The sequence below is a fragment of the Gossypium hirsutum genome, chromosome A13 (genome assembly GCF_007990345.1).
Source record: "Gossypium hirsutum isolate 1008001.06 chromosome A13, Gossypium_hirsutum_v2.1, whole genome shotgun sequence".
NCBI lineage: Eukaryota > Viridiplantae > Streptophyta > Magnoliopsida > Malvales > Malvaceae > Gossypium > Gossypium hirsutum.
In genome coordinates this window covers 109542747-109558532 of record NC_053436.1, presented here as the reverse complement: position 1 = coordinate 109558532, position 15786 = coordinate 109542747, and the positions used below count along the sequence as shown (strand labels likewise).

At 35.4% G+C, this 15786-nt stretch overlaps 2 protein-coding genes across 2 annotated transcripts; both read left to right on the top strand.

Annotated features, from left to right (window-relative positions):
• The first annotated feature begins 370 nt into the window (after positions 1–370).
• Positions 371–3884, top strand: LOC107944183 (protein ROLLING AND ERECT LEAF 2). The gene is made up of 5 exons (XM_041085808.1): positions 371–488; positions 1054–2252; positions 2336–2547; positions 2621–2844; positions 2915–3884. The coding sequence occupies exons 2-5, from the start codon at positions 1157–1159 to the stop codon at positions 3576–3578; spliced, it is 2196 nt and encodes a 731-aa protein (XP_040941742.1). The 5' UTR covers positions 371–488; positions 1054–1156; the 3' UTR covers positions 3579–3884.
• LOC121212364 (villin-4) lies at positions 3771–12053 on the top strand. The gene is made up of 24 exons (XM_041084840.1): positions 3771–3775; positions 5009–5113; positions 5252–5351; positions 5526–5594; positions 5710–5946; positions 6041–6218; positions 6322–6460; positions 6548–6710; positions 6796–6943; positions 7078–7178; positions 7400–7555; positions 7869–7937; positions 8046–8114; positions 8216–8353; positions 8559–8687; positions 8812–8959; positions 9086–9096; positions 9179–9319; positions 9500–9625; positions 9709–9774; positions 10349–10670; positions 10753–10961; positions 11044–11241; positions 11767–12053. The coding sequence occupies exons 1-23, from the start codon at positions 3771–3773 to the stop codon at positions 11155–11157; spliced, it is 2943 nt and encodes a 980-aa protein (XP_040940774.1). The 3' UTR covers positions 11158–11241; positions 11767–12053.
• The last annotated feature ends 3733 nt before the right edge of the window (positions 12054–15786 follow it).

Here is a 15786-nt window from a genome sequence, read left to right as displayed (position 1 = left end):
AAACGACATATTTGACAAATTAAAAAAATTCGGCATATATTACCTATCTAGCCATTAAATCAGGCAAACAGAGAGGCCAAAACCCTAAAAATAAAAGTGGACTAAATTTCAAAATTCCATAAAGTATAGGGACCGACGAGGCAGAATTAAACCTATCAGAAAATAAAGCGACGTGGCACTATCGTAATAAAGTGAAAACATGAAGGGTAAACATTCTGACAAGTTGATATTCGTTGTCCTCCTTTATCTCACTTTATCAGTAAGTTCTCCAACATGACACTTTCTATTTATTTTATTTTATTTTTAATTTTCATTTTCCAATTTTGTCCTTCACTTGACTTTTGTCTTTTTGACCGTTGCTTTAATGTTTTTTTTCCCACAACGGCTCTCTCTCTCTCTCTGCCCTCTGATCCAACCCCCAAAAAATCAAAACAAAACAGAGCAAAGCAAAAAAACTTCATCTTATTCCCGCCTACATTTCTTCCCAGGTACATTATCAATAATTTTTTTTTATTTTTCAAAATTATAATTTGAACACTCTTCATTCAACAATGAAATGTTTAAAACCCATTTTTTTTTTGGTTTAGTTTTCATTCTTTTTGCTGCACTTTGTCCACACAGTATATGTTTTCTTTTTTTTGCAACAGAAAATTTTGTTTTACTGTAGAATTCTGCTGTGTGTGTTTTTTTTAATGATGAATTTTCAGTTTTTCATTTCTTTTTTGTTCCAAACCTTTAATTATCTTTTTTTTTTACATTTTCTCTATTTTATTGTATTTTTTAAATATTACATTTTAGTATTGTTTTCATTTTCATTTGTTCAATATCCCTTTGTTCATGTATCATAATCTGTGTTAAACCATAAGTTCTTTACATGTATGTATGTATGTATGGTGCACACAAGTTTGATATGTTCTAAGGCTTGAAGTTTAAGGAAAGCATCATAGCTTTGTATACTTGTTTCCTTTGTTTATGAGCTAAAGAATCCATTGATAATGCTTTCATTAAATTGGTTCAAGTTGTTGTTGAACTGATCTGTTTTTTTATGAACAGTTTGGGGATAATCCGTAGGAATCTGGTTGGAAATATTCGGGAACACGTTTTTAGCTTGGGGTTTTCGTTCACATTGTTGAACTGATAAGTAAAAGAGCGGATCATGGGATGTTCTACATCGAAATTAGACGATGAAGAGGCGGTTCAGCTTTGTAAAGATAGGAAGAATTTCATTAAGCAAGCAGTAGAGCAAAGAACAAGATTTGCTACAGGGCATTTAGCTTATATTCAATCCTTAAAACGAGTTTCAGCAGCTCTTCAGGATTATGTCGAAGGAGATGAGTGTCATGAGTTCTTGTTAGATTCGTTTATAACCCCGCCTTTTACGCCTGTTAAGAAAGGGAGTCCCGGTTTCATATCGATTCAATCTAATCCTAAGTCCACATTGAAGGTGAGTTATTTGAGATCAGGTGGTAACCCTGCTGTTGCAGTTGAGGAGAGACCTCAATCGCCGGAAACTGTTCGGGTTCAAGCTTACTCTCCAGTGCATCATTATGGCATGGATGGTATTTTCGCAATGCAATCTTCTCCAATGAATAATTCCTCGTTTTTTACTTATTCTCCGAACAATAGGCCGAACATACCTCCCCCTTCACCTCAATCGTCGCAATGGGACTTTTTTTGGAATCCGTTTTCGTCTTTAGATTACTATGGTTATCCCAACCGGAGTAGTCTTGATCAGGCAGTCATGGACGATGATGTTAGAGGACTAGGGCAGGTAAGGGAAGAAGAAGGAATTCCCGATTTAGAAGAAGATGAAACTGAACATGAAGAATCCGAAAATAAGGTGAATTCGGTAGAAGAGAAGGCTAAAATACATACAAACTATAATAGAGAAGAAGTTACGGTTGAGGATGTTGATGAGGATGACGAGGATGAGGAGGAAATAGATATGGCTGAAACCGAGCACGATGTAAAAGATGTACAGCCACAACGGAAAGTGAGTGTAGAAGTAGTACGATCACAAACTGCTGGAGAAGTCGAAGTTAGTAACAAAGAAACGGCAGTTGGAAGTAGCGAAGCTAAAGAAGAAACACCCGGTTTTACGGTTTATGTAAACCGAAGGCCAACGAGTATGGCAGAAGTTATCAATGATCTCGATGCTCAATTCATGGTAGCTTGTGATGCAGCGAGTGAAGTGTCGGGAATGTTAGAGGCTAGTAGAGCTCAGTACTCATCGACCTCGAATGAGCTCACAGGTCGAACCTCATACATGGCCAATAATAGGTATTTCTTGTCATTTAAACTTCAGCATACTGATCTCGAGCGTTCATTCTTGCAGGCATGAAAATGTTGAATCCGGTAGCTTTGTTGCGGTCTGCTTCATCACGGTCGTCCTCGTCGAGATTCTTAATGAATTCTTCGAGTTCCCGAGAGGCAGGTTATGAAAGCAGCAGCTCTGTATCTGAAGAATCCTGCATGTTCCATGGTAGTCACCAATCGACACTGGATCGATTGTATGCCTGGGAGAAGAAACTTTACGAGGAAGTCAAGGTATATCTATTGCTCGAATATATATACATATATATTCACCTCGTGCTGACATTGTTCTTACATTTCCGAACAGTCCGGAGAAAAGACTCGAATTGCTTACGAGAAGAAAAGTAGGCAGCTGAGGAACCAAGATGTCAAGGGTGACGACCCGTCCGTAGTAGATAAAACGAGAGCAGCAATTAGGGATCTGCACACACAGATGAAGGTTTCAATACATTCAGTTGAAGCTATTTCAAAGAGAATCGAAACTCTAAGGGATGAGGAGTTGCAACCGCAACTTCTGGAATTGGTGCACGGGTATGTCGGTTCTTGACATATAATGTATCCTATTGTTTCAAACTAAATACTTCAATTTGTAAACAACCAGGTTAGCTAGGATGTGGAAAGTGATGGCGGAGTGTCACCAGGCTCAAAAACGGACCTTAGATGAAGCTAAGCTTTTACTAGCCGGAGCACCTTCGAAGCTGGAAGCAAAACGACAGTCTTCTATCTCGGCTGCTGCTAATCTCGAAGCCGAGTTAAGGAATTGGAGAGCTTGTTTCGAGTCTTGGATCGTTTCTCAACGGTCCTATTTACGTGCTTTAAGTGGTTGGCTCCTCCGTTGTTTGAGGCCAGACCCTGATACATCCAAGTTACCGTTTTCCCCTCGCCGGTCCAGTGGGACACTCGTAATATTCGGACTTTGCATCCAATGGTCAAGGTTCCTCGACGCAACTCGTGAGACACCAGTCCTCGACGGGATAGATTTTTTCGCAGCGGGAATGGGGTCACTCTATTCACAACAGCTAAGAGAGGAGTCTCGAGTCGGGTCTAAGAGGTTTGCACCAGGGGAAAATATGGAGTTGGTAAATATTGATGAAGTCGGAGATGTTATGACGACAGAGAAATTCAGCGATGTTGCTGTAAGGGTACTTTGTGCTGGAATGTCTGTTGCGATGAGTTCACTAAGCGAGTTTGCGATCAGTTCAGCTGATGGCTATGCTGAACTCATATCTAAGTTGCCACAAACTTCAAATGGTTCCGGAATGTGATTGAATTTCGTGCTACGAGAATGAATGTAAGTAGAAATGTTGTGTGACCCCTATCGCAAGGTAGCCGGGACCGAACTCGATCTCAGCCAACATGAACAAGCAAAAGAGAATTCTTCAAAGCCTTGCAAGGGATAGGGGGGAATATGCAATAGTCAAAAGATTTTTAAGGAGTTTTTTTAGAACTTAATGTAAATGCAGTTAGTATGGTTAACAAATATATACACATTGCAATGATTTTTGTGCAGTTTAGTCCCATTGTATGAAAGTTTAGTAATCTTATATAAAGACTTAATATATAATTTGGTACTCGAGTTTGACATTTTTCTATAATGTGATATTTGTATTTAACAAAAGTTATACATTTTGATACTTAAAAGTAACAACTAACAATATTAATTTTTTAGTGCTTAATTCAGGTTTTAGAATTAATTTTACGCACATTCATAATTCGGGATCCAACACTAACTGGTGGATGATACGTAAAAGGAGAAACACAAGGCCTAACATCAAGCCCCGCCTTAATTTTTTTCCTTAGAGCAGATTAGTAATGCATGAATCATGGCCGGTGACTCGTCATTTTCGGGCCATTCCCTTTCAATTTTTTTTCTTAATTTAGTAATTTTTTTATTCTATTAAATTTTTTATCAAGTAAAATATAAAAAAATTATTTAATTAAAAAAGAACAAAAAAGGAGTTACAAAACAAGAAATTTTGGTTTTCTGAGATCACCATTAACAACACTTGTATCTGTAAAGCAAATTAAAAAAATCATTAAGAAAGGTAAATTGAGTAATGATCCTTATATTTTTTTATTACTTTATTTCCATTTCTATTTTTTTTAGCATTTTACTATTCTTTATTGTTGATTATACTGAAAAAACCGTTATTGTAATCTAGTACTATGTCAGTAAGTTTAATCAAAACTCATTATGTTATATCATGTATCATATGTGACTTCTATTTAGATTTATTTTAGCTTAATTTCGTCTTGCTCGGTGTTATTCTTATCTAGATTATGTTTAATTTATGCTTTTTAATGGATTAATTTACTTGTAGTGTTTTGGATGTATTAAATTAGATTTTTTTAATGGAAATTTACCATGAGGAATAAGGTGGAAAATGGGTTCAGTCATCTCCTTCTTTGATTTTTTTTTGGGTATAATTAAAGTATTCTATATGTTTGTTTTATTGTCTATGAATAATTTTTCGAGTTCGTAATTGTATTTCTCAATAGTGTGATATTTATTGATGTCCTTGTTTGATTTTTGATACAATAAATTTGGTCACCTTTTCAACAACAAATACCATGAACAGTGTGTGGAAGTGTTTTTGTTGTTGTACCTTTAGATTCTCTTACATGCAATAATTTACTCAATTAATGGTGCTAATTGTGTTTCAGGTTAAATACTACATATATTTCTGGACCTCAGCTTAACACTTGAAGGTCAAAAACATTATATTGAAAGCTTCATAATAAGTCTTGCAGTTTCCATGAGAAATTTAGATCAAGCTTTCCAAGGAGCCGGGCAGAAAGCGTATCCTTTCACGTCGGAAACAACATTTCATGTATCATCATAGTTGAAAATCATCATTTTTGGTTGTACATTTTTGTGCAGGGTGACAAACATTTCATGTCTGTTCTTGAATGAGTTATTGTCCTTAACAATGTACAGTGGAATCGAAATTTGGCGCATTGAGAACTCTCGGCCGGTTTCTCTTCCGACTTCGTCATATGGAAAATTTTTCACCGGTGACTCTTATATTATTTTGAAGGCAAGTATTCAATCGGTTTCTTGCATGTTAAGTAAATGTTAAAGCTTTTAGGACTAATGCATTTGGCTGATGTAGTTGCTTCATTTCTATTCGTAATATATAGCTAGGTTATGCTTATGGTTTTAGGGTCTAATATGTATTGTTGTCTGTAACATTACTATTTGTTTGGCGCAGACATTTGCCTCAAAAAGTGGTGTGTTACGTCACGATATTCACTACTGGCTTGGTAAAGATACAAGCCAGGTAAACCTTTGCTGCCATGAATTTATATTACTTTCATCAAGTAATAAATTGAATTTGGAAACGGAAAAAGAAGAAGCTTTAGATCAATTTTGTGACCGCAAGTCGTTTAACATAGGATGAAGCAGGTGCTGCTGCAGTCAAAACTATTGAACTTGATGCTGCTCTTGGAGGGCGGGCTGTCCAATATCGTGAGGTGCAGGACCAAGAAACAAACAAGTTTCTTTCCCTTTTCAAGCCATGTATCATGCCCCAGGAAGGTGGAGTTGCAACTGGATTCAAACAAGTTGATGAAGATGAATATAAGACACGTTTACTTGTTTGCAAAGGGAAACAATATGTCCAAGTAAAAGAGGCAAGTCTTTAGACCTTATTGATCTTTTTCAAGGACTAATAAATTATCATTTGGAGTGTGATTAAATCGAAGTTTTCGACATGTATTATGGCAGGTTCCTTTTGCTCGATCCACACTCAACCATGAAAACATCTTTATACTGGATACCCGGTCTAAAATCTTTCAATTTAATGGTTCCAATACATCCATTCAAGAGAGAGCAAAAGCACTAGAAGCTGTTCAATACATTAGGGATACTTACCATGATGGGAAATGTGATATAGCTACCATTGGTGAGTGAATTAACAGATTGGATCACGAAAGGATAAGATGAATGAAGTAATAAGTGGCTAATTGTATATAGTCTAATGATTTCAGTCTAATTACTCTATGCAGAGGATGGAAAGTTAATGGCTGATGCCGACAGTGGAGAGTTTTGGGCATTATTTGGTGGCTTTGCTCCACTTCCAAGGAAGACTGCTGCTCGTGATGAGGACACAACTACTGGTTCTCATCCAACCAAGAAACTACTAAGGTAAAACTTTGTCTCTCATTTGCTTTTTTGGAACTATAGTTTTGTAATTCAAAGAACATCCTTATCGGGTTATGTTTGCTTGTCAAGTGTCGAGAAGGGGAAGGCAGATCCTATTGAGGTCGATTCCTTGACAAGAGAGTTGTTAGACACAGATAAATGCTATATTTTAGATTGTGGGTTAGAAGTCTACGTATGGATGGGAAGAAATACTTCTCTCGATGAAAGGAAGAGTGCGAGTAGAGTGGCTGAGGTAATAGCAAGTCCTTTCTGATGAGGTTTAGACCAAGCTTTTTTATTCGGATTTCTCATGTACTTCTGTTTGTGTCACAAAACAGGAGTTACTCCGAGATTCCGATCGACCAAAATCTCACTTAATTCGTGTAATAGAAGGATTTGAGACCATTACATTTCGGTCGAAGTTTGAGTCATGGCCCCAGACCACCAATGCTACTGTTACTGAGGAGGGTAGAGGCAAAGTTGCCGGTTAGTAATTGTAATATCTTGAAATGTTCTTTGTGTTTGTAGTATGAGTCGTCCTCGAGATTTTTACCATTTTAGCTATCAAATACAATCACTTGACAATGTTGTTATTAATATATCATTAATGGTTTTTGTAGCTCTTTTACAACGACAGGGGCTGAATGTCAAGGGTCTTTTAAAAGCTGCTCCTGAGAAGGAAGAGCCCCAAGCACATATTGATTGCACTGGAAATTTGCAGGTAACTTGAAGTCTAATTATTATTAAACGGTATATGATTAGAGCACAATTAAATTTTCAGTTATATCTCTCTGTGTATATATGTAATACTATATATGCTAACTATGATTGAATTGAGTTGCACTAAAGCTCTTCTCCATGCTATGTGCATAATATATGCAGCAATATTGACCTCGAGTTTGACGCCAGTTTACTGATGATAGCATTGACTTGAGTACACAGGTTTGGCGTGTGAATGGCCAGAACAAAGTTCTCCTTTCAGCTGCTGACCAGTCGAAATTTTACAGCGGGGATTGTTATATTTTTCAGTATTCTTATACCGAAGAAGACAAAGAAGAGCATCTTATAGGAACATGGTTTGGAAAGCAGAGCGTTGAGGTGATTAACCTTTCTTTTTCACTGTTTCTTGCTCTCGGTTCCCATTAAATGATGACCGCTATAATGCTTTCAGCTGTAATCTTGGGGACTATACTCACGAAATATCATTCGAAAAATGTTAGAATAGTTACATTTACCCGTGGTTTTGTAGTAGAATACTATCATCTTTATAGGCTAATTCACTAGCTAGAATGACTAAAGACCGCAACCATTGCACAATTAGCTGTGAGAGGAAGAGCTAATGCTACCTTGAACATATATTTATCGTGCTACTTTTTCTTACGATGCCTATGATCATTCATTTTTTCTACAGGAAGAAAGAGCTTCTGCTGTTTCTTTGGCAAGCAAAATGGTTGAATCGATGAAGTTCATGGTTGCACAAGTAGTTTTCTTTTACCTATATGGCCAGATCATTGCTGTTCTTTTTATCGAAGTTGTTGTATGCAGTCTTTTCGATTTTTTTTCTCATTGTATCTTATCTTATTATCAGACTTGCATCCATGAAGGAAGTGAACCCGTTCTATTCTTTTTAATTTTCCAGAGCTTTATCTTGTTCAAGGTTTGGGGAGTTTTTGATTCGTAAAACATTTACTTCAATGGATCCTCGTACTTATATTGAGAATTTCTCTAATGACCGGTTTGATTATTAACATTCATCAGGGTGGTCTTAGTGATGGATACAGGAAGTACATTGCCGAGAAGGAAATCCCGGATGAGACTTACACTGAAGATGGTGTCGCACTGTTTCGAGTTCAGGGTTCTGGACCCGAAAATATGCAAGCGATACAAGTTGAAGCAGTATGTCCCCAATTTTCAACTTTTCACCTACTATATTTCAGTTCAGAACTCAAAACAAGTGTAATAATGTGTAAAACCATGAGACTACAAAACAAGTTTTTGATCCAATAGGTTGTTGCTTTTGTAATTTTAGTTTTTGATCCAATTACTTGTTGTTTACAAGATGGAACTAATGTTGCTCTTTCTTTTTCTTTACTTGTATCAGGTTGCACCGTCTTTGAACTCTTCCTACTGTTATATATTACATAGTGGTTCCACCGTCTTTACATGGGCCGGAGGCCTAACTTCTCCGGATGACCAGGACCTCGTCGAGAGACAGCTAGATCTCATAAAGGTTTGATGTGTGTGTTTTAAGCAACTTCCTTATCAGAACTCGATTTAGGCTTGATATAATGGAATGTCTAAATTGTTTGGAGCACTTTTATTTTGGTCTTATGATGTACTTTTTATCTCTCTAGCCCGATTTACAAACCAAGCCACAAAAGGAAGGATCGGAGTCTGACGAGTTCTGGGAGTTGCTAGGAGGAAAAACCGATTACCCAAGCCAAAAGATCTCAAGTGTACCTGAAGGTGATCCTCATTTATTCTCTTGCACGTACTCGAAAGGTATTAGTTGGTTACAAGGTTTTTCTTTCATAGTCTTTCGATTTTAGGAATGTAAAATGTTAATTTCTAATCCCTTATCTTTCTTCATTGTCATGGTTAATCGCTAATTTGCGCTCAATTCTGCAGGAACTCTGAAGGTACGTATCTGCTTTCATTTACTTTCTGAACACGCAATGTAGGCCGTGCTTTATGTTGTTTGAGCCAAATTTTATCGTACAGGTGATGGAGATATATAACTTCACCCAGGACGATTTGATGACCGAAGATATATTCATCCTAGATTGTCACTCGGACATCTTCGTTTGGGTAGGACAACTAGTTGATACCAAGAGTAAATTGCAGGCCTTAACAATCGGTGAGGTAAGAACAACTGGTTGCATAGGAGGTTGCACTCGTAAAACTTCTAAAAAATGTGAACTTACATGTTCCTCATGGTTGGTCGTGGTCGGTTCGATATCGATTTAAGAATTTTGGAACGATTTGTGACAGGTTTTGCTAGATGTGCTCTGACTTCTTTTTTTCTTTTTGGTTGTCGTACAGAAATTTCTCAAGCAAGATTTTCTCTTTGAAAATTTATCTTGTGAAACTCCGATATACATAGTCATGGAAGGGAGTGAGCCGCCCTTCTTCACTCGTTTTTTTACGTGGGACTCTGCAAAGTCCAATGTGAGTATCTTTGCTGTTGCATGAAAAGTGGTCATGGTTGATTTTACTTTGCAAGGATTTTAGTGTTTTTACCTTGTTTGCAGATGCAAGGGAACTCATTTCAAAGGAAGCTTACTATAATGAAACACGGGGGTACACCAATAACAGATGTAAGGCCGTAGTTTACTCTTTTGAATTAGTTGAACTTTCTATGTCCTTAATGTCATGTTATCTATATCCAAACTTGTTGAGTGTTTGTTTCTCTGTGTCCTCCTCAGAGTGACTCATTGTCATATATATATATATATGAAGCAAGTTCCACTTATGTGTCGTGTTAGGGACAACTAGACTATAGGCGTGATGACACGCACGTGTCCTAGTAAAGGGCTCGCCAGACCATAGGCGAGCTGTTGGGGAGCTAGCTAGGTTGGTAGTGAGCAAGACCCGGCTACCCGAACCATACCTCGCCAACTAGGAAGAGTGGCGAGCACACGTGTTGAGCAAGCAGGGATTACATGGCATGCTTTATATTCTTTGTATAACAAAGCCTAACTCGTAAATTTACGAAATGCATCATTACTTCTACGATATACATGATAGATTTTGAAATAGAAACCATGTACACTATCTCGTCATGTAGATATCATATTACGTATCCACTCTTAACTCATTTGTTCTTGTTAAAGACTTTAACTATACTCTTTAGTATTAATTCTCCGGTTTAACATTTGATTTGATGCTTAGAAACCGAAGCGGAGAGGGATTGCATCGATTGGAGGAAGGTCTAGTGGTGCACCAGAAAAACCTCAACGTTCGAGAAGTGTGTCCTTCAGTCCTGACCGACCTCGTGTGAGGGGCAGGTCGCCTGCTTTCAATGCACTTGCATCTAGATTCGAGAATCCTAGTAGTAGGAACCTTTCTACTCCACCTCCTATGGTTAGAAAAGTCTACCCGAAATCCGGGACTCCAGATTCAGGGACGAAGGCTGCAGCTATAGCAGCTCTTACTGAAAGTTTTGATCGCCCATCAGCTCGAGAGACTCTCATGCCTAGAATTGTGAAGAAGGGTATGCATTTTCTTTTTCAACGTTTGGATAAGTTCATGTTATTTTTCATATTCACATGACGTATGTTTCTTTCATCACGAAGCGGCGAGCCCAGCAGCAACCAAGACAACATCACCAGAGCCTAACACAAAGGAGAATTCCATGAGCAGCAGACTAGAATCCCTCACTATACAAGAAGATATGAAAGAAGGTGAGACCGAAGACGAGGAAGGCCTTCCGATACACCCTTACGAACGTCTTACAACATCATCAACAGATCCCGTCACCGATATAGACGTGACCAAACGAGAGGTATGATTTTTAACATGGTATTGGCTTATCACAAGGTTGTACCGTTGCTTCTCTGATATATTTCCGTGTTCGATACGTGTAGACTTACCTATCAGCCACCGAGTTCAAGGAGAAGTTCGGGATGAAAAGAGTTGAATTCTACAAGTTGCCTAAATGGAAACAAAACAAGCTCAAAATGGGTCTTCAACTGTTTTAACTCCCGCTTTCCTTGGTGCATTTGCCTTTTCTTCAGATCCAAGCAAACAAGGTTGCGGGTTGAAGAAGACTTCTTGCAAAATCTGTAAAAATTCTTTCTTTTCCATCAAGAAAGTTTGTTTTTCTTTTTTTAAGTAAGACAACATTTAGTCCCTAAACTTCGCAACTTTTTCCAATTTTGATCCATGTGATAACACGACACTTTGACACCGTGACATAATTTTAGAGTGACACATCTTCACATGAACAAAAATTGGGAAAAGTTACCAAGTTTAAAGACTAATGTGGAGCAAAAAAGAAAAGTTTAGGACCAAATTGAAAAAAAGTTACCAAGTTTAGGGACTAAATATTCCTTTATCCCTTTTCTTAAATAACAATTTGTGGAAAAAGGGATAAGGAAACATTTAGTCCCTGAACTTGACAAGTTTTTTCAACTTGGTCTTTAAACTTTGCAACTTTTTTCAATTTTGGTCCGTGTAATGACGTGACACTTCGATACTGTGACTGCATCTTCACATGAACAAAAATTAAACTATTAAGTTCAAAGATTAAATATTTAAACAACAATTTGTGAAATCATTTTAACTAGACATTTTTTCTTTGGTTGCAGTGGGAAGTGAAAGGGATAGCATCACTACATTATTATTTAGCTGCTTCTCTTTCCAGGGAGCTTTGTTTCTGCATTGATGGCCATATATATCCAGATTTTTTTAATCAATTTTTTTTAAAAGAAAAATGGTTAAAATTAGAGCAACATTTAGGTGCTTGCAAATGCTGATAATTTAGGTTGTAAAAAACAAAGGATTAAAAAAGTGTGTAGAGAGCAGTGTGTAAGAACTAGTTCATTCATCATTTTGTTTTTGGCAATAAAACTATATGATCATTTTTCTGTTAAAAAGTAAAATATAAAGAGAAATCAATGTAAATACACTAAATTAATTAATGGTGGCTAATTAGTGAGTTAGGATAAGGTTTAATAACGAAATTAACCCTCAAATTATATCGCTTTCGTTTAGATACTAAAAATTTTTTTTTGGGTTAATATATATGAAGGTAATTGAATTTAACAATTTATAGCTTTGACCCGAGGCTTTGAGAACTACCTGCACTTGCACACGGAACAAACAATATGCTGAGCGATAAAGTTCAATGATGCTTTCATGATTCAAGATAATATAGCATAAAATAACATTTACAGATATTTATAATCTCAATGTCTACTAATACATATTCTATATTTTAATATAAGTATATAATCAATTTCATGTGAAGGTATATAATTATCAAAGCAAACTAATTCAATTATCATGACAAGAAAACAATCAAATCCAATTACATATACCCATAATATGGGTTAGGTTCGGGTTTGAACATTCAAGGTCCGAACTCGACCCGACCTGTTTTAAGTTTATAATGCTTTATATTATGTAATTTAGAACACATTAAAAAAATAAACATATACTAAATATATAATACTAATCTAATGTAAACATTAAAATAATGTTAAGATGATTATATAGTAATTTTAATAAATAAAAAAATGTAAGAAATTATTAAATATTAAAAAAATATTTTTTATTTTTTAAATAATATTGTCAAGCTTAAAATAGGTTTGGATTAGTCTTTTGCAAATATGGGCAGGCTTTGCGCAAAATTTTAAGCCAAGATTTTCGGTCGAGTTGGGCTTGGATAAACATAAAGCATATTAATATTGCTTAAGCCCGACCCAAACTCGACTTGATCCAACTCATGAGCATCTTTAACCATTATTATCCACTATCCACTATTTAAAAATGGTTTATTTACCATCTGACCCTTAATTGCTATTTAAGTCCTCAAGTCTTTTTTTAATTAAAAATCTATAAAGATTGAACTTTTACAATTTAGTCCTTAGCTTTAATTAACCATAATGTCGGCTAAATTACTTAATCGAATTTCAATTCATTTATACACTAACTCTGAAAATATATTTATTTAATATTTACGGATTCGATTTACGAAAATAAAGTCTTGAAATTGTGTTTTTCGTCACCACTGAAAATCAGATCGTTACAACATAAATTTTATTATAAACTTGTAAACAAGTCAAATTGCGCTCGAACTTTTGATATTTTAGACTATGCTCGTATTTTTGTCTAAATAAATTTCGGACGAGAGTTCAAGTTTACTATTTCTTATAAATCTCACACATGATTGTACCGTATAGTGTATATTCCAAACGCTTCCATATTACGTATGGATACAAAACCCATTTATGCATTACCCATAACATGCAATCAACCATTTTTCTCTACTTTGAATTTTTGCTAAAAATAAAAAGCAATAAGTGATGACCAAATTCCCAAGGTTAAAATATGTCATAAGTTTCTGTACTCTTTATAAATTTAAATTTTAGTCTCTATATTTTGATTTTAAGAATTTGGTCTATCTACTTTTCAGATTTCAAAATTCAAGTCTAATTGTTAACGCTGTTAAATTGATTGGTGTGACATTTTGAAATTAAAAAAAAATCACTTAGTAGCAATGTAATTAAAATGTGACATTGTAATGATCCTGAAGTTAACAAAATAACTTTTAACAATGTTAATTATTGAATCTGAATTTTAAAACCTAAAAAGTAAATGGATAAAATTCTAAATTTACAAAGAAGATAGAGATTTATGACATGTTTTAACTTTTTTTTAAGAGATTTTTTTTGAATTTTTAAAAATCAATTAACTCTTCAAATTCACATTTTTCTCGTCAAACACTACATCAACTGTGACATCATTATTTAACAGTTCATCAGAAGTTTCGACCAACTATATTTTTACCACGAGGATTCCGTTATTCCTGTGTCCAACCACGATCATCATCAGCATTCCGATTTTGTCTCCCATGAACAATGAGACCTTCTCCCTGAGAGTCGGGTTTAACCACAAGATGCTTTATCTTATCATACGAGATTAAAAAATCATAAACCTCATCAACTGTGAGAGACTCGCGACTATATAAAATCGTGTCTCTAAAGGTTGAATAAGAAAGGGGCAACGAACAAAGTAGAATCAACCCTAGATCTTCCTTATCATACTGAACCTCCATGGCCTCCAAGTTTGAGAGAATTTCTTTAAACACTGTTAAGTGTTCGTGTACAGACGCACCTTCCTCCAAACGATGAGCATAAAGACGCTGCTTCATATGTAACTTGCTTGTTAGAGTTTTCGACATACATATTTGTTCTAGCCTCTTCCATCATGCAGCGGCAGTCTTCTCTTTCATCACATCCTGCAAAATTTTGTTGGACAAATGCAGATGTAATTGTGTTAACGCCTTTCGATCCTTACGCTTCTTCTCTTCATCTGTTAATGTCGAAGGCATCTTATCTATCCCTAGCAGGGCATCCTCCAGATCTATCTGTGCAAGAACTGCTTGCATCTTAATTTGCCACAATGCAAATCTGGTGTTGTGATCCAACAGCGAAATTTCATACTTCAAAGACACCATTACCGTGATCGAGATAAATAACGCAGAAGCTCGGATACCAATTTGTGAAAAAATAAAATAAAAAAATCAAAATAAAGAACACACAAATTTTACGTGAAAACCCTTTCGGGAAAAAAACCACGGGCAAAGGAGAAGAAAATTCACTATGTCGAAAATTTGAATCAATACAAGAGGAATAGACTATGTCTATTTATAGGCTTGTAAAGCCATATTCTAGTAGGATTGAAACACTTTATCCTAATCAATATAAAATAGATGAAGTTTAATAAGGTTTAAAAACATTATTCTAAAATAAAATAAAAGAGGTCTAGTTCTATATGGATTTTACTTTTATTTTATTTTCCATCGTATTTTATTTAAATAAGAATTTGGGTCACTTAATTCTAACAAAAAGTATAGGGACTAAATTCATATAAATAAAAGTATAGAGACTAAATTCCAAATTTATAAAAGGTACAATGACTTACAACATATTTTAACCAAAGAATTAATATTGCATATGTTGACTTTAATATAGGGATAAATATAAAAATTATACATCAACTTCAACCCAATGTGCAATGTCATTCATGAATATTGATTTTACACGATTTTATATATGAAATTATGATTTGATTCTTTTTTTTACAAATTACTAATAATGTTATCAAATCAATATATTTTTAAATTGATATATTGCATACACAAGCAATTTTATTAGTCAAATATGAAAATAAATGTATACAATTGAATCAAAATCAAAGTTCATGGATCAATTTACACGTTGGACCAAAATTCATGTATAAATGTAATATATATAATTTTAATATAAGGTTAAAGCACTACTTAGGGCCAGAACTTGACAACTTTTTTCACATTGGGGTCTGAATTTTTTTTCCAAGTTAGGCCCCAAACTTAGCATTTGTTACCACATTGAGGTCTGAATTAGGCAAGTATTTTTACATTGGGGCTTGAATTTTCTTTTGTCCAAGCTAGGCCTTGAACTTGGCAACAGTTCCCACATTGAGGCCTGAACTTGGCAATTGTTTCCATATTGGGCCTGAACTTTAGGGTTTTCAAGGATTAATTTAGACAAAAAAAAAGTTCAAGCCCCAACGTAAAAAGAATTGCCAAGTTTATGGCTTAATTTGAATAAAAAAAATTCACG